Below are 16,358 nucleotides of genomic sequence, written 5' to 3' on the forward strand. Positions count from 1 at the left end.
TTCCTCATTGGAGACCTTTATTATCTTTTAAGGACAAATCACATCTCTGATTTGTTACACAGTGCAGACATTTCAGTGTGTAGGTTGAGTTACCACAGCAATAATTCACATTCCACCTTAGTAATGTAACCAAGCAGAAAGCAGTGCATGTTTTTAAAGTGTCTAGATGATAATTTGAAAGTGTGGAGTGAAACACAATGTGAGGCTGAGCTTAAGGGCAGTACAAACAGTACAAACACGAGCCATCTGAGGACAGATGAAGGCCTTGTAGAAGAGGCTGGGAGGGGAGAGTGTCCTCAGCAGCGGGTCAGCTTACTCCTCTGCCACTTTATACCCAGATGTTTCCATCTACCCAAAAAGCATCTGCCACTACACAGAAATCACCAGATTTGAATATAACAGCAAAGAACCTAAAGATCTACTTTAAAGGGCAGGAAGAAAATCCAACAGCTCAGCGGGGAAATATAAAGGAAAGTCTGTTTTTCAAGGCAGATTTTCAGAACACTAAAGAGATGTCACATTACTTACTAATTGTAAATAAATAATAAAAACACTTATATCCTAGCTCCCAGATTTCATGATGCACCACATTGTTATAATCTCCATTTGAAGCAGCTGACTTGTTCCCAGTATTATGACCCCTGATAAAACAAAAAGTAACTATACGCAATCTCCACCTAACATCCTGTAGAGTAAAATAATCACATTTTTATGAAGGATACCGGCTGAGATTGTGAATCAACAAAGAAATCAAACTAAAATTTAAACAAGTAAAAGAAAACGTATGCATGACAAGAAACACGAATAAAAACAATATTTCAGTAGCAGTTAGTGTTTCTGTTAAGACTCTTGTTTAATTGACTTATTAATAAAGCTTGTTTATTCAAGTAGTTGACGTCTTTACGTTGCTTCTACTATTATTATGAGGGTTGGAGGCAGGAACTGTGCATTGGTCTATCATTAATAACATCAGATTAAAATCTCCAAAATCATAAGTTAGGTACTCCGTAAGAAAAATGTCTGTTAAAAATCAACCCAAAAACGGCAAGAGACGAGCAACATCCAAAAAGTTGGGATTTTATCAAACAATAAAACGAAGGAATGATGCAAATTGTTGTTCAGAAATATCTGTACATTTGATATAATTTTAAGGAAACACTTTAATAGTTTAAATTCACATAGCAATCTTTGGTTAAAAATGGCTCTATATTAGTTTTTATCAGTACTATTTTTTAACAAGTAAAATAATTTCTCAGCAACGTGGAACCAGAAAGCCTTGTTTTTGGTCAAACCCATCACAGGAGCATGTACCTGATGGTAGGTACTGTCTCACAGTCCTCATCTTCATCAAACGAAGGGATCAACTCTAACATCTTCTTATGAGGAGGGATTTCTTTCTTCGTCACCATTTTCACCAAATCGGACACACTGCAAAAATATATTCACGTATATTATAATCTTTTTCCAAATGGAAATGATGAATTTAGATTAGACTTTCTTTTATTAACAGATGAAAATGTGAAACAACTGCTTTCTTCTTGCCATTATTTCAGGAAGGGCATTTCTGATCATTGGTGTCCTTCCACAGCGTGTTACTTTGAGTGGACCACTGTGTCTTGGTAGATTTGCTATTTGTTTGCCATTTTGCCACACTCTTTCTGATCAGGTGTCTGTGAGAAGCTCAATGTTTTATAACCTAACCCCAGTTTGAACTTCTCAACAACTTTCCCCTCATCTATCTGCTATGTTCCTTGATCTTCACTGTTTGCTCACACATGTTCTCTAACAAACCCGTGGCGCTTTCACAAAGCAGCTGGATTTTTAATGATATTAAATCCTGTACAGACAAACATATGGCACATTTGTAGATTTTTTTTCTTTCATTTGTGAACATATTTGGAAAACATAGATAATTTTTTGTTCCATTTTAAAACTATGTGCTACTTTGCGTTTATCACATAAAGTCCCAACACAATATGTTTATGTCTGTGGCTACAAGTTGGTTTAAGTAATATTGCAGTGGGACTCTGGATGTTGGATATTACTCCAGTTCTCCTGTACCTAAATTAGTTTGGGGCAATACAAACTAATTAGTGAATACATTTGCAGTCCAGTCCCATTCCATAACACACTCTGCCTGATCCACTTACAACCTGTCCTCTTTATAATAAGTCTTGGCTATTATAAAAAGTCATATTACTATGACTTTTTACTAAGTCATAGTAAAAAAAAACAAAACAAAACACTGTTGCAGTGACCATCTACCTTTTCTATAAAACTACTCTAAATTTGTTAGAAAAATATGGGTCTTGTTTTTGGGCCTAGCATCTTCATAATATAATGAGTTATATTAAAAGTGTTACCAATTAATTACCAAATAAAAAATGCTCTCCTTTCCATTTTGTGCTTCATTAGTTACCTTTTGTCAGTTTTTCTGCTTTTCATTCTACTTTCAGTGGCTCAACACAGGAAGCTCAGGGCAGGGCGACTGCACAGGAAGTGGCTGCTGTTGTGGACATTTATCAAGTAAAGCCTGGTGTCCACATGGTCATCGTTCTGCCTCTCTTCCTGGAGCTTAATCTAGCCACCACAACGACTCCACAGAGACTCAAATGTCAACATTTGTGAGTTAATATCAACAATCAGCCACGTCAAATTTCACAAAAACTTAGAGAGGAACACCTTGCGTGTGAATTTGCCTGTGGTTTATTCATCTATCTTATCCTGAAATAATCAAAACAAACCGTGTAGGGTTAAGAACGTTTCACACCATTAGACAACCGACTCACCTCCCCAGGGGTATCTAACAGAACCAAACAAGCCCAAGCAGCGTGGCTTCTAGGATGCAAAAGTTCCCTCTAATTTAACTCTTTAACGCTTGTGCACAACAAACAGAAACCTGAGGAGACGTCTCGGTCATCTGTGTGCAATGATGCATGTGACTGTGGGTCAACAGGGTCTGTCCTCACAGGCTCAGCGGAAACAACTCCTTCTCCCATTAGGACCCAAAACAAACAATGCAGCGCTGCTTTTTCTGATGTGGTCTGAGCGCTGGACTGCTGCGAGTGCAGCCTTGAGGGGACATCTTAGAGAATTATTTTTACTGGACCTACCTCATGTTCAGCCTGTCTTTGTGTCCATTGTACAGGATAGCAGTTCCATAAAAGAGGCTGCAGATGGTCAAGCCATTTGTTTCCTGCATGAAATAAAGCAAACAATATTTATACTTCTGTATGGGGACAGATACCGTTAAGCAGGATGATATGTACAATGGACATGAACACATTAGTAGAATCGCTGCAGACATGCTGAAGGTGCTGAAGACAGATGAAAAGAAATGGGGTGTAATTCTGAGGCTTCAGGACAGAGGTGCATTAACTAGTATCAAACAAATCAGCGTAGCTCTGAACTTGGACCAGGAAGAATTAAAGCATTTCTGCAGGCAAACTTTAGTCCGATCAAGTACCTTCTGGTACCTAAACAATGTGGCTAGTGACAGCATTTTGCTGGTACAATTCATCTCCATTTTCCATCTCAGCCCATTCCATAGCATCTATTCAAGTTGAAAAATAGAGAAAGCAGCCACAATAGGCCTCCTCCCTAAACTTCTACTGGCTAGAATGTAGAAACTGTCAAATGTAGACAATTATATTGAAATTGCTAGAAGCAGAATTAAATAGGGCAAACAATAGTGATTGTCACATTGCGTGCATTGTAGGAAGGTGAGCAAGTTTAGGAAAACAAATAAAAAGTGCATTCTGAAGCAGCGGTTATAAAAAAATGTGGGTTTCCTTGCAGCACCTTCACATGCTGGATGAGATCTGCCAAGGTCATTTCCTGCTGATTGCAACGTCTTCCTTCAACAAGGAAATCATCCCACAGGGTGTACTTCTTTCCTGCGACCTGTCAAAAAACATGTTACTTAGTTACACATTACACCGCTGCACATAAACACAGAACAAGTTGACAGACGAAGGACGGCTTGGTGTGACGGGGGAGCAGAGCATACCAGCTGACAACAATCAGCAGGGCCCCAACAACTCACAAAAAGGTCAAGAAGGTGCTTCCTGTAGTGGGACTTTGCTTTTCTGAAGTTCCATCTTTGTCAAAGTTTCAGAATAATGTGAGACGCATAAAATCTTAGCAGCCTAAAAATGTTTGTGAGCTTTGGAAATATAATAAAATAGCAGAGCAATTTAACTGATAACACTAAAGTTTAAAAAAAAAAAAAAAAAACTTTGGTGATGTACTAAAGATGAGAGTTCATCAAAGTTCACGTGTTGAGGAAATGTAGGGATTTGAGGAAGTTCATGTTCTGACCCAGTCTAAGTGACCGGGTCAGAATATGTCGAAACCTGCAGCTCTCCTGGGAGGTTTCTAGTTTACATTGGTCAATATCTACCAAAAGTGGTCTAAGCAAAGATCAGTAAGAAACTGGCAACAGGTTTATGGGCTGCCAAGATTTCCAATACAATTGGGGAGTAACGGATGGCCCGAATGGTCCATCACACTACTGCAGCTCAAACTGCTGAAGAAGTCAATGCTGATTCTGATAGATATGTCTTAGAATCTGCAATGGATCACAGTTTGTTACATATGAGGTTGTATAGTCACAGACCAGTCAACATGACTCTACAGGTCACAATGTGAAGTCTTGAAAAAATCCTTTTGCATAAGAAAACTGGCATTTCATTGCCAGACCTCTTGGTTGCATTTAGACTGACATCAAGTGTTTTGAAGTGTATAATGTTGGAAAAGATCTCTCTTGAAAATGAGAATTGTTCTCAAAAGGATTTGACTTAAATAAGCAATTACCTGTTTTCCTGACTTATTAGCCATGTTTAGTATACTGAATGAAGTAAGCGAATTACAGACAACATGCTGGTGATGCCTCATAGGCTACTGACAGCATTCATGCTAACATTAGCATTTTGGCTAATTTTAGCTCATACGCTCATTTTAACACGCTGAATGGCACAAGTCCGTGTCAGTCGACGTTCTCGTGATTCTCCTCATGCTGTCGATTGCGCTGCAGTTTTCTATGGCGTCTGTGCTAACTTTCAGCGTCGGAACGCCGGGTCCAGACCGACGGGCGCGCTTTGGCAGGCCCCGTTTAAATTTCTTCAGAAATTTTCTAGTTTTTGTTTTAACATGCTTCTAAAACCTGCATATTTAGAGCTTCATGTGGCTCTTTAGCCCCATCTACATGGTCTCTTAATTATTGTTTGTATGCATTCTTTTTAAAAATGTTTTAACAGATTATCAGATATTTTAACCAATTTATACACTACAGCTAATCTGCTGTGTGTTGCTTTAAAGAGTTTTGTAATATGTTCATCCAATTTACCATCATAAAACACATCACAAGCAATTTGTATTTGTTTTAATATGGTATTAACTGTTATCCTTTTTCCAAAAAGATATAAAATATTTGGTGTAAATTTATCTATATATATATATAAAAAAAACAAACAACACTGCAAGCTGAACTGAAGAGTCACAATAATTAAGGCAAATCAAAAAGGATAGAGCTTACACCATATGTAAACTTAAAAACGTAAGATTTCAGTTGTAGTTCATGCTTCTTTTCTAATCATCAGTACAATCTCCTGGCATTGCACTCGGCCATTCCCATCAGATGAGCACAGGGTCATTATTCCAGCAGGATGAACTCAAGACCCCTAAGCCACAGCACAACACAAACCCAGACAGATTAATGTAACTCCTGCAACAAAAACAGAGAATGTTTACCCTAAACATCATAATCCACATGTAGAAGACATAAAGAATAAACATCATCAGACTAAAGTAGGTCAGGGTTCCTCACATGCAGAAAGTAAGTCATAATATGTCGCCTGGTCAGACGCTTCTGCTCACACCCAAGCGCTGTCTGGCAAGCGAAGCTGTGAAGACCAAAACTTGGCCCAGGTTGTGAATACCAAAACCTCGGCCGAACCTGGTTCCAATTATCTCTGCTTCAGCAGCCAAGGGGAACTTTGTGGATGAGCCCTCACAACTCCCACCACTTACAGGAGTCCGAGGTTGTGGAAAAGCACTTGAAGCACACATCTCCCAAAGTTTAAATGTCTGTCAATGTGCTTTGTCCCAGTTTTTAGACAAAGCACATCTTATTTGCAGGATGCACATCATAACATTGGCCTGTTAGCATACTTTAAATGTTTTTGCAGAATTTTATAAGAGCCTGAAACTATTCATGAGCAAAACAACTTAAAATGAAAGGGGAAAAAAAGACTCTTTGCTAAAGCAGCAACATTACACTAAAGCAAAATGGACTTTAAGTGGTCTCAGGCCAGCTATTTTCAGCTTTGCCGTTGTGTGTAAACACTGTTTCTACACAATACAGAACAGGCATGCAGCCTTTTTTTTACACTGTCTCCTCTCTTCCTCTAGCCTCAGTCATAAAAGTATGGCAAAAACTTGAAGTAAACCAAATGATATCTTAGTCCAGATGCTCAGCTAAGCTGGCTAGAAGCAAAAAGCAAACCAAAAAAACTGCAAGAATCTTGGGACCAAACATGCTGCTGGAAACAATTACAAATGGTCTCCCACAAGCACAACAACTTTTTTATGGAGCTGCCACAGTAAAACAGCAATGTGCCAGCAGACCATTTGCCTTTAGGGAAAAGACAAGAAATGTGAACCAGAATGTTGTTCTCCTTTAAGAACAAATTAAAACTAATCAGTACAAAAGAGTTAAATATTATTTATCAGTAGGAAACAATATTAAGGCAATCCTTTCTCAAATAACTAGCAGCACACAAGATGGACACTAGATAACAGATACCACAACGTTTCCGCCTGTAGAACTTCATATTAACGTCTATAGCTTATGTTACATAAACATTACAAACTAACACATACCTCCTAAATACTGCTTAAAGCTTAGTATTAGTGTCCAACTTGCAAATGGTAGGAAAGGTTTATTTTTCCGTGTTTATAGTAGCCAGATTAAAAATAGATGTCTAATTTGAGGTTAGACATCTATGAAATGAAAAATTAAAGGAGGAATGGAAGTAAACTAAAATGATCCCTAGAAAACACACCAGTATTTCCAGGCATGGTTGAGTATGGAAATAATAAAAAGGATAATGGAAAAACATTTTGAGTTTCAGACTAAAATACAAATAAAAACTGGACTACAAATGACATTTGTTTGGACATGAATAGTAGTAGGAATTTGCCATGATCACAAAAGGTCACTGTTGAATTTACTTCCCCTCATCTGATGCCATAAACCAAACATCCTTCTGAGTAAAAAAAAAAAATGATTAGAATCTGTTTCCTTTTTTTAAACAGGTGACAAGAAGCACCTATTATAATTTCTCAGTGATAATTTGAGATTTGAAGTTCCCAATATCTGGCCAAACTTCCTCTTGTTGACAGGAAGTCTGAAGAGCTCCCAGTCTCTTCCTGACAAATCTGAAGCCAACCAGTACAGTAGTTTATAATCTTCTAAAATAAGCGACAGACACTCGACAACAAACACGTACACCTTGTTTGTTTGTTTCCTCCCACTTAAACAGAGATGAAGCTAATCTAAAAAAAACCCAACTTACTATCCAAGACCACAAAAACATATGATTTTGTCAAAATGATCAAAGACAACTTCATTATTTTCTTCATTATTGCTCTGTTAAAAGTTTCAGAATGGTCAAAAGAACTGTAGCTCCAAAATTTGACCTTTCACCTACATCTCCCTGCCTGGCCACTGCTCATTTCACAATAATCTTTCATTCCTGCAGTTAAAATTTCCCAAATATAAAAACTACAGATCATTGTAGTTGTAGTAATGTACCCTCTGCTAACATAAAAGATCATAACATATTTGAGATGCTCTTCTAAAAGCATGGAAAATCCACTGGGCGCTTCATTCTTGCTTTTAAGACAGATTTTAAGGAACCAGTAATCTGAGTTAAAACATAAACCCTCCCATTTACATTGTGCCTCAGGAAATATTGTACCTCTGCAGAGGCTTTTTTTCTGCTTCTTTATCGGCCCAGAATTCCAACATTGGAAACGTTTTTACAACGCGCTGTGGCTGGAGGCTTGTTTCTTCAAAGGCAGCTTTTTTCTTTTAAATGGATTCCAAGTGAGATTTAGGGAAGTTAGATGGTGAATCTGTCTGGCCTCGTCAAATCATATTCATATCTTAATCTCATTTAGCTTGTCTTGCCTTTGCTTCTCTTTCTACAGACATTCTGGCAACTTAAAGCCCTGCGTCGTTCTTTTGACCATATCTGAGCCTCAAAGTCAGGGTGCTGTTAGCTGCTGTTGACACTCAAATACATGTTGTACTAATCTAATAATAGGCTAATCAGGTACTCTATACAGTTTATTTCTGCTAAGACGTCAGATCTTTTCGTAATGCATGCATCTTGTTTTCCTCTCATTGAATGGATAACAATATTTACAACTTAAATCTGTATCTACCACTATTCCTGTATAAGCTCCTTGTTTGAAAAACTAAATAAACAAACTGTAGGTTCATGGGGCTAAAGAAGCAAATTATGTTGATCCACATATATAAAATATAATATTTTTCACACATTCACTCTTAATGATTTACTGCAAAGAAAAAAGAAAGAGTTTTTCAAGCTTTAATCAGAAGTATCCTCTGATGGTGACATGTAGGTAACCTGTGAAAGTAACACTCAGTAAAAATGGACAGTAAACAATGAAATATAGTATTTTTTTAAGGAAGAAGGGAAGTTTTGGTTCTTGCTGTGTCATAATCAGCTAATACTGACGACAGATCTACAGCACAGAAATAATGAAAAAGGTCAGAGTCTGGTTTCATTTTTTAATTCAGTTAAAATCAATATCAGTTTCAGTTTTGAAAAATGCAAATTATTTGTTCTATATTACCAGGATTTAACCACTAGTAACTGTACAATTAAGACATACAAAATATTCATTGACTAGACAGAAGTCAAAGGACATCTTCTAAAATACATCTGTTTATATGGCTTTAGAATTAGCCTTTTTTGTCTTCTAACAGAAGGATGAAAGTACACTGTAAAAAGCACCTTTTGTCTATTTCAAAAGTGTCATCTGCCGCTTGATCAGTATTGATCACCACAGCCTTTGGGATTCGGTGAAAGGACAGATGGTCGGGACCTCCAACTGGTATTTACACTCATTATAATGACAAAATCTCCAAACATTGGGGATAATTTCAGCTTTACGGTAACTAACGTAGTGAGATATAAAATCTGATAACCAGGTAACAAAAAATAAATTTAAAAATACATAAAAGAGTAAATTTTATATGCTGTTCTTTGATGTGCTGCCTCAGTATGGAGGAGGTGCCGCTGACAGCAGCACAACAGGCACTTCGCAGCACAACGCAGAGTTTGACACACACACTAAAAGCAGTCTGTTGCTTTTGAAAGGCTTCCATTGACGTGTAAAACAACAAATAGAATCTCAATGTGATTGTCTTTCAAATGAGAAGATAACGACACTCCACCTGACTGAAAATGACCCCGGGGCAGAAGTACTGAGTCAATAAAACTCTGACAAATGGGCCAGTGACATGATGGAGTCGGCAGACGAACTAAATGCTGGAGAGACTGCAGTTTTAGCTGAGACAGTTTGACCCATCCATTCATCCATCTATAATCATTAATACTGGAACATCTTAAAGTCGACCTATTATATGTTACTGCGGTTTGCGAAATAGCCTTTATGATGTCTCCCAAACTTTTCCAAGTGATATAAGGATTATTTTTAAAAACTTACTGTTTCAGGTGAAAGACAGAATTATAAAACACATGATTCAAATTTCCAGAGAAAATATTACCAAACCTGTTACAACTTAACCTCATTAAGGTGTGGTCAGCATGAAGTACTTCACATAAAATAATCTTATTTGTAACCAAAAAAAGTAACCATTTGATCTATGATGGGAAGGAAATGTGTGCAGAACACTACAGAAGAGCAATTATGTTTCATAAATAAATATTTTATGAGGAAACAGACAGCACAGAGGTCAAGGACCGATACAGAGGAGTGTTTTCAGACAAACCCACAGAAAACTGAGCCAAATTTGGACTCTGTTTCAGTTAGTTGAAGGGCAGCTGTTTTGGTAAAAGTTATGATATCCTGTGTATGTGATGCCTCTGGATTAAATATTTATGAGATGAGAAGATAATATCAGATGATTTCAAAGAGAGACTACTAAACCAAGTGCCTGAGGCATTTTAAACTACAAAAGGGAGAGCGTGCATGCTGAGTTTATGAACTGTACCGCACACTCTGATTAAAGAAACTCTCTATATCTACCTTTTTAGGTTGGTTATATCCTCCATAATCTGTATTCAATTGTTGTTTCACTTGTGCATGACATCCTGCTTGATGGCACATGGAGAAACAAACTGACCATTCTGTTATTACAAAAAGCGGAAAGTTCACCTTATGAGGAACAAAAAAAAAAAAAACAGAAGATAAAAACAATATAATATGGAACAACATGAGGCCAGGCAAACAAAACCAACAAATAAACCATGGAAAACAACAGAAGAAACATGCCCAATGTGATGATCACAGATTAGTCATTATCCCTCCAGCTCCATTCATGTCAGGGATCTTGAGTTACAAACTGCACAATGCTCTCTGCTCTCCTTTGGGAATCCAGAGGGTCTTGGATCATGTTCGCCCCAGGTTTCTTTACTGGCACAGACCAAGGTGGCCAAACGCAGACTTAACCACATGTGAGGTGAAGCCCCCCTCCCCATCCCTTCCTCCTTTTTGTTAGACTCTCTTACGCCATCCCCTGATGTTTGTGTCACAGATGTGTGGCCTTCAATTATGGAGGTACTTAAATCACAAGCCACTTGGTAGGGTGGTAATTATTTTCTACATCTTAAAGCGCAAGCTTCCTGTAAATCACAGCATCTTTGTCATGCTTCACAAAAGGTGCACACAAGCTGTGAAAGCAAATGTAATAAGTTTATCTCCATCGTATTCTGGAGACAATATAGACGCCACATGTGCAAGATCTCAGCCCATTTATCTGCTCAAGGGCAAAAAAAATGCTGCGCGGCGACAATGACTACCATTGGCTTTAGCTGCCATGTTGTCAGCACAACACACTAAATCCTAAATGTACACTTTATATATAATAGAAAAAGGTACGCAGTTCTTTGCCAATAACTGTCAACATTTCAACAGCTAACAAACAAGGGAATCAAATTTCACAGGTCAAAGATTTAATGAAAAAATTAGCGAGGGAGAGAGAGGCAGGTCAGTTAAGATAGCTTGACTTTGACTTTTGGGAAAACCTTAACATGTAGATGTGGTGCAGAACTCGGTGCGTTTCAGTTAAAAAGAAAAAAACAACCCACCGAGAACACCTGCTCATCAGTAGAGCAGGTGTTTAAATTAGAATTGTTCTACCGCGGCATTGTGGCAATGGATGGCATGTGAAAGGATCGTGTTTTTCCCCTCCAGTGTTGATGTAATGTGTCTATAGCAGTAAAGATGAGAGAAAAAATAGGGAAGTGTAAAAGTCAACCTAAAGGTTTCTTTCTTCTGAACTCCTGTCCAGTTGAGGGGCTATGATGCAGAGGAGGGTTCACGTGGGGAGTTTAAAGCACACAAAGTTAGAATGCTTTTGCAAAGTCAGTGCACAGGGAGTTTTTCATGGCAGACAAGTAAGGGCAGCAAACACCGGTACAGAGAGCTGGAGCAGCTGCTGCAGGGGCGGAGGATCGACTAATTTATTACATAGCTGAAACATGTCCTTGTCTTGCCTCAAGTAATGTTTTTAGATTTTACTGAAGCTGCACATCAGTCACAGCAGAAAATTAAGAAATTGAAATAAAAATATCTTTTCACACTTTGGTGCGTCATATTCAAAAACAAGCCTTTTCTATGTTTGTTACTGTTTATGTTTGGTTGCTGACGCTGACCAAACAGAGTGTAACATAGATAACATAGATATCAAAATAAATGTAGTTTTCTCGTACATACAAGTCAAAATCTCAAACTTTCTTGAAAACAAAAACGCAGAGGCCCAGTTTTTGCATCATTGTTATGTGCTTCTTTTGACATAATTTATTGTACAAAAAAGCAAAATGTCTGTCACATAAATTATTTCAATAAGACCAACCACTTTGCGTCCTCCTGAGGCTCTCTAAAGCTCTGAGCAAACTAGAACAAGTCTGTGGCAGCAGACGTGTCTCAGTTTGTTCAGAGAGCTGCAGAGAGCAAACATGTCAGCTATGCATCTGATGATCACGTAGGATTAGGTTTAATTATGTCAGCTGCGAGAAGTTAGCAAGTTCTTACATTGTTTACAAATAGTTTGCATCTGGTTCTTGTCTCCGTTGTTTGTCTTCCTGCTGGGTACCAAAAATGAGAAACAATAAGTCTATAAACTGTCAATTTAAAATTATATTCCACATGCTTCACCAGACAAGTCACATGGTGACAGCAACTAAATTATGTTAAACAGACATTCTCAGTTTGATCAGAAACAATGATTGTTTTCTAAATCACAAGATTAAAGCTATATATGTTCAGATATATATAATATTAGACCATAATCCAAACCATAAAATGTAGATCAGTGCATCCAAGGTGCATCAATAACTCCTCAAATTAGAGGAGAGTTGTTGGTGTAATGATGTGTGGGAATTAGTAGGATACTGAGCATCGTTTAAATACTGAGCATTTACTGACCACGTCCATCCCTTCATGACAGTAAATTATCCACTTTCTGATGGCTACGCCAAGTAGGCCACTGTATTAGGTCACAAAACTCAATTAATCTTGACCTGGTTGTCTTTGTTCTCCAACAGCCTCCAAAGACAACCAGGAATTTTGTTTGTCTGTAAAACCCACCAGACACGCTTTACCTTTTCTTTCTTGGCCTTGGTTCCCAAAGTAAAAGAGACAGAGGGGAAAAAAAAGCCGTGTGACAAAGTTACAGTGAGCAGACAAGGACAATCTCCTGGTTGTTTACATATTTCTAAACCCACAGAGGGGAGAAGGAGCAGAGCGAAACACAGAGACTTCCTATTTTGGGAAACAGCTGCTTTAAAACAAAACAAAGAAAGCCTGGAAAATGATTAGGTTGCTGGACGAATGACTTGAAATAGGAAAGCACAGAGTTACATGTTCCACATTTTTCTTAAATAAGCCTCCAGTATCAGCAGTCATAACAGTTCCAGTCTCATCAGGGTGACTGGTGAGTATTTGGCACCCTTGAACAAACATTTAGTTTGCCAGCAGTCAAATCAGAGAGATGTGAGTGTTGCTACTTGATATTAATGAACTGAGACTGAGCTCATGAGGGGGGAGGTCTAAGTTATTGCAAAAGTAATCTGAGCTCTTGATACCGCATGTCTGATCGGTGATATTTAACAGCTGCATGTCTGAAGTTGAAATAAAAGCAGCCAGCAAAAACCCTGCCTAAACCCAGAGAGATAAGACAGTATTAGTTCCCAGACCTTTTATTTGCTTTGCCTTTGAAGTTTTTTTATGTATTTTTTTGTAAAGAAACAATATAGATGCTCACTTTGAACATTTCAGTTCAGCATAAAGTAGTTATAATCCATAGGGTTAAAATGTTTGGAGGGGGCAAACCAGGTTTAATGTTATGTTTCCTTTTCTTCTGGTGACATTGTGCCTAAACCATAAGGCATAATCAGGATATTGTGATTATGTCTTGTGGGAGGCATTTAAAAAAAACTTTAAAGATTTTGAATTTTAGACATTAGCAGGGAATTTACTAATCTTCGACTTTAATTGTGTACTCACACGCATACTCATGCAAGAACTTCACTATATAATTGCAATCAAATTAGTGCTTTCATTTACTTTTACTCAAACACCAAAAAGCATATTGGGCTAAATGGGGGTTAGAGTCCTACCCTCTACACACTGCAGCACAAGGGTTCCAATATCTGATTGGACGACTACATCCCCACCACTAAACCAAGGCCTCCCGCGGTTAGGACTGAGTGAGAGCGTGAACTGTCTCTTTTGGTCGCCTTTTGGGAGGCAGTCACTACAGAGGGCTGACCATTGAAACAAGAAAAGTAATTTAACAGATTTCACTCAACTTCAGTTCAAACAAATGATTGGGAAACAAAGATAATTGTTTTATTGCCCTCAATTACTTCTTTGGTTTTCTTCTCTATCATCAGTGTTCCTGTGCTCAGTGAGGTGAGAAAAAGTGAGTGGAAATCCGATAAAAATTATGTTTACAACAAGATTCTTGTAGCAAAGATTACATGAACAGTTTTGATGAGCAACAGAAAATAATAATTCAGAGAGGACAGATGGGGAAAATCTGAAAATTGCACGAATATCTCTTGAATATAAATCACCCTTGAAAAACTCCATGAATTATGTTATGGGAGCTATATCTACTTTTATATGTCTAAGAGAGATGAACTTTACTGCTTAAAAATCTAATATTGGCAATTTAAACCTTTTACGACAGAAGACTCACAAACTGGAGGGATTTTTATTCTGCTTTAAGGATAAAAGCGCAATAACTAAAACAATCTTAAGACTTTTTAGGGTTTAGGATTTGAAATTCTAACATCTACGACTGGCAAGATGAAGTGGAATGATTTATTCGCTTTGATAAAAATAACAGCGTTACAGAAATAAAGTGTTAGAATTACCATGTGTTTGAATGTGAGAAACAGAGAACGCCTGCAGCCTTTGAAGAGCAGTAATTCACAGCTGCTTCTGTCATCAAGGCGGCCCTTTTTTTGCAGATCCTGAATTTTTCCTTGTAACCGAAGCTGAAACCAGATCTATACTGTCTCCATGCCCCCTCATTGCACCCTTTAGATGCACAGAGGAAAAGTTCCGCGCCATTTGGTGGCACCGACCTCTGGCTGAGGGAAAGCTGACATTCTCGGCTGGTTTTTTTCTTACACTTGGAGGTGAGCTACAGACAAAGGAGGATTTTGCATATATTCCCAAAAGTTACTAGCTTTGAAGTCTGACGGGTAATATTGTTGCATGAGTAGTTGAACTACTGAATGCATCCTCAACAGACACATTCATCAAACATCATTTAACATCAGTCACTAGCTTGTATCTGACCCTAGAAGAGTCTTCTCTTATCAACATACAGTTGGCTTGAGTTCACCTCATGTGTCCAAACACAGAGGCAAGCCTGGGTCTGTTTCTTAAATATCTTAAAGATTATGCTGAGCCAGCTTAAAGACTGTGCTTACATGTAAAAGACAGACAGTTTGCAGTGGCCTCTTGCTCTGAAAGCATTCATTCATGACTTAATACTTTCCACCCAAAGAGGAGGGACATCACTTCAAACAAAAGTAAGCACATTTTTCCTGAAGTAGACTGACTTAAATGATGAATGTATATAAAGCAATGGTCTGTTTGACTGTAAAAAGTGCTTCACTCAGGATTTGTGTGACTGGATGCTTTTATGGATTTTTTCCCTAAAGCCTTACAGACTCTAACTGAGACCGGCTGTGGCTGCATGGAGCTGCTACTCACTGTGAAGCTCTGTGGGCGGCACGGCTGGGACAGGACAAAGTACTGTACAGCCAGGTTGAGGTAAGCCGTGCGGTAGGAGTCGATCTTCTTGTGACCCTGAATCAGTTTGAACAGCTCCAGGCACATCAGGCCTGCCACTGCTGCCGTCGTCGTGGCGATGGCAGGTATAATCCTTCCAGCAATGCGTTTGCTCTGTGAAAGGAGGCGAGAAGTTCACTTCCAAGGCCAAACCGACAGGTTGAAAAAATGTTCAAGGTGTTAAAGTGAGTGAATTCAAAAACTGAATGTTATGATTTCGCAAAGCAGAAATTAAGCTTCAGGACTCCGACATATTTGTCCAATTTAACCACATAACATGAAGCAACAGCTAAATGAAATGGAAGATTTTCCTCTGCCGAAAATGATAACATGGACTTTAACTACAAAATGCATGAAGAGAGGAATAAAACAATTAGAAAAATTGTTGATGTTTTGTCTTTTAGTTTTTAAACTTGCTGTAGCATCAATTGCGCATGAGGGATACAAATAAATCTGAATCTGATGTCTGATAACTAAAGTTATTGTCTACAGCATGTGTTTGACCTGGACAGATAGGCAGAGTTTGATACTTCACATGATATGATGCAGAATAGGTTTGAATAGATTTGTTTAAAATATTGTACGTCTTGCTGTCTGTGTATCTATATTTCACTTTCAACAAAGAATGCATTTTACTAAATGAATGCTTTTAGAATGTTCTTATAGTGCAGAAAAATTTATATACTTAACTTGTAAATGCCAAAAATATATATAGATTTTTTTTATGTTAAATTTTTAATATCCTGACTACTTACATGGCTAAAAACATC

At 38.0% G+C, this 16,358-nt stretch overlaps 1 protein-coding gene across 1 annotated transcript in view; it reads right to left on the minus strand.

Annotated features, from left to right (window-relative positions):
• Positions 1-16,358, minus strand: part of uba7 (ubiquitin-like modifier activating enzyme 7) — a 31,634-nt gene continuing 15,276 nt past the window's right edge. Inside the window, exons 21-24 of the mRNA XM_044121282.1 lie at positions 15,511-15,702; positions 3,802-3,903; positions 3,114-3,196; positions 1-1,428 (exon numbers count right to left, since the gene is read on the minus strand). Of these exons, the coding sequence (XP_043977217.1) occupies positions 1,296-1,428; positions 3,114-3,196; positions 3,802-3,903; positions 15,511-15,702 (510 nt within the window). The 3' untranslated portion in view covers positions 1-1,295. The remainder of the gene's footprint in view (positions 1,429-3,113; positions 3,197-3,801; positions 3,904-15,510; positions 15,703-16,358) is intronic.

Source organism: Gambusia affinis, linkage group LG07, assembly GCF_019740435.1.
Source record: "Gambusia affinis linkage group LG07, SWU_Gaff_1.0, whole genome shotgun sequence".
In the NCBI taxonomy this organism is placed as follows: domain Eukaryota; kingdom Metazoa; phylum Chordata; class Actinopteri; order Cyprinodontiformes; family Poeciliidae; genus Gambusia; species Gambusia affinis.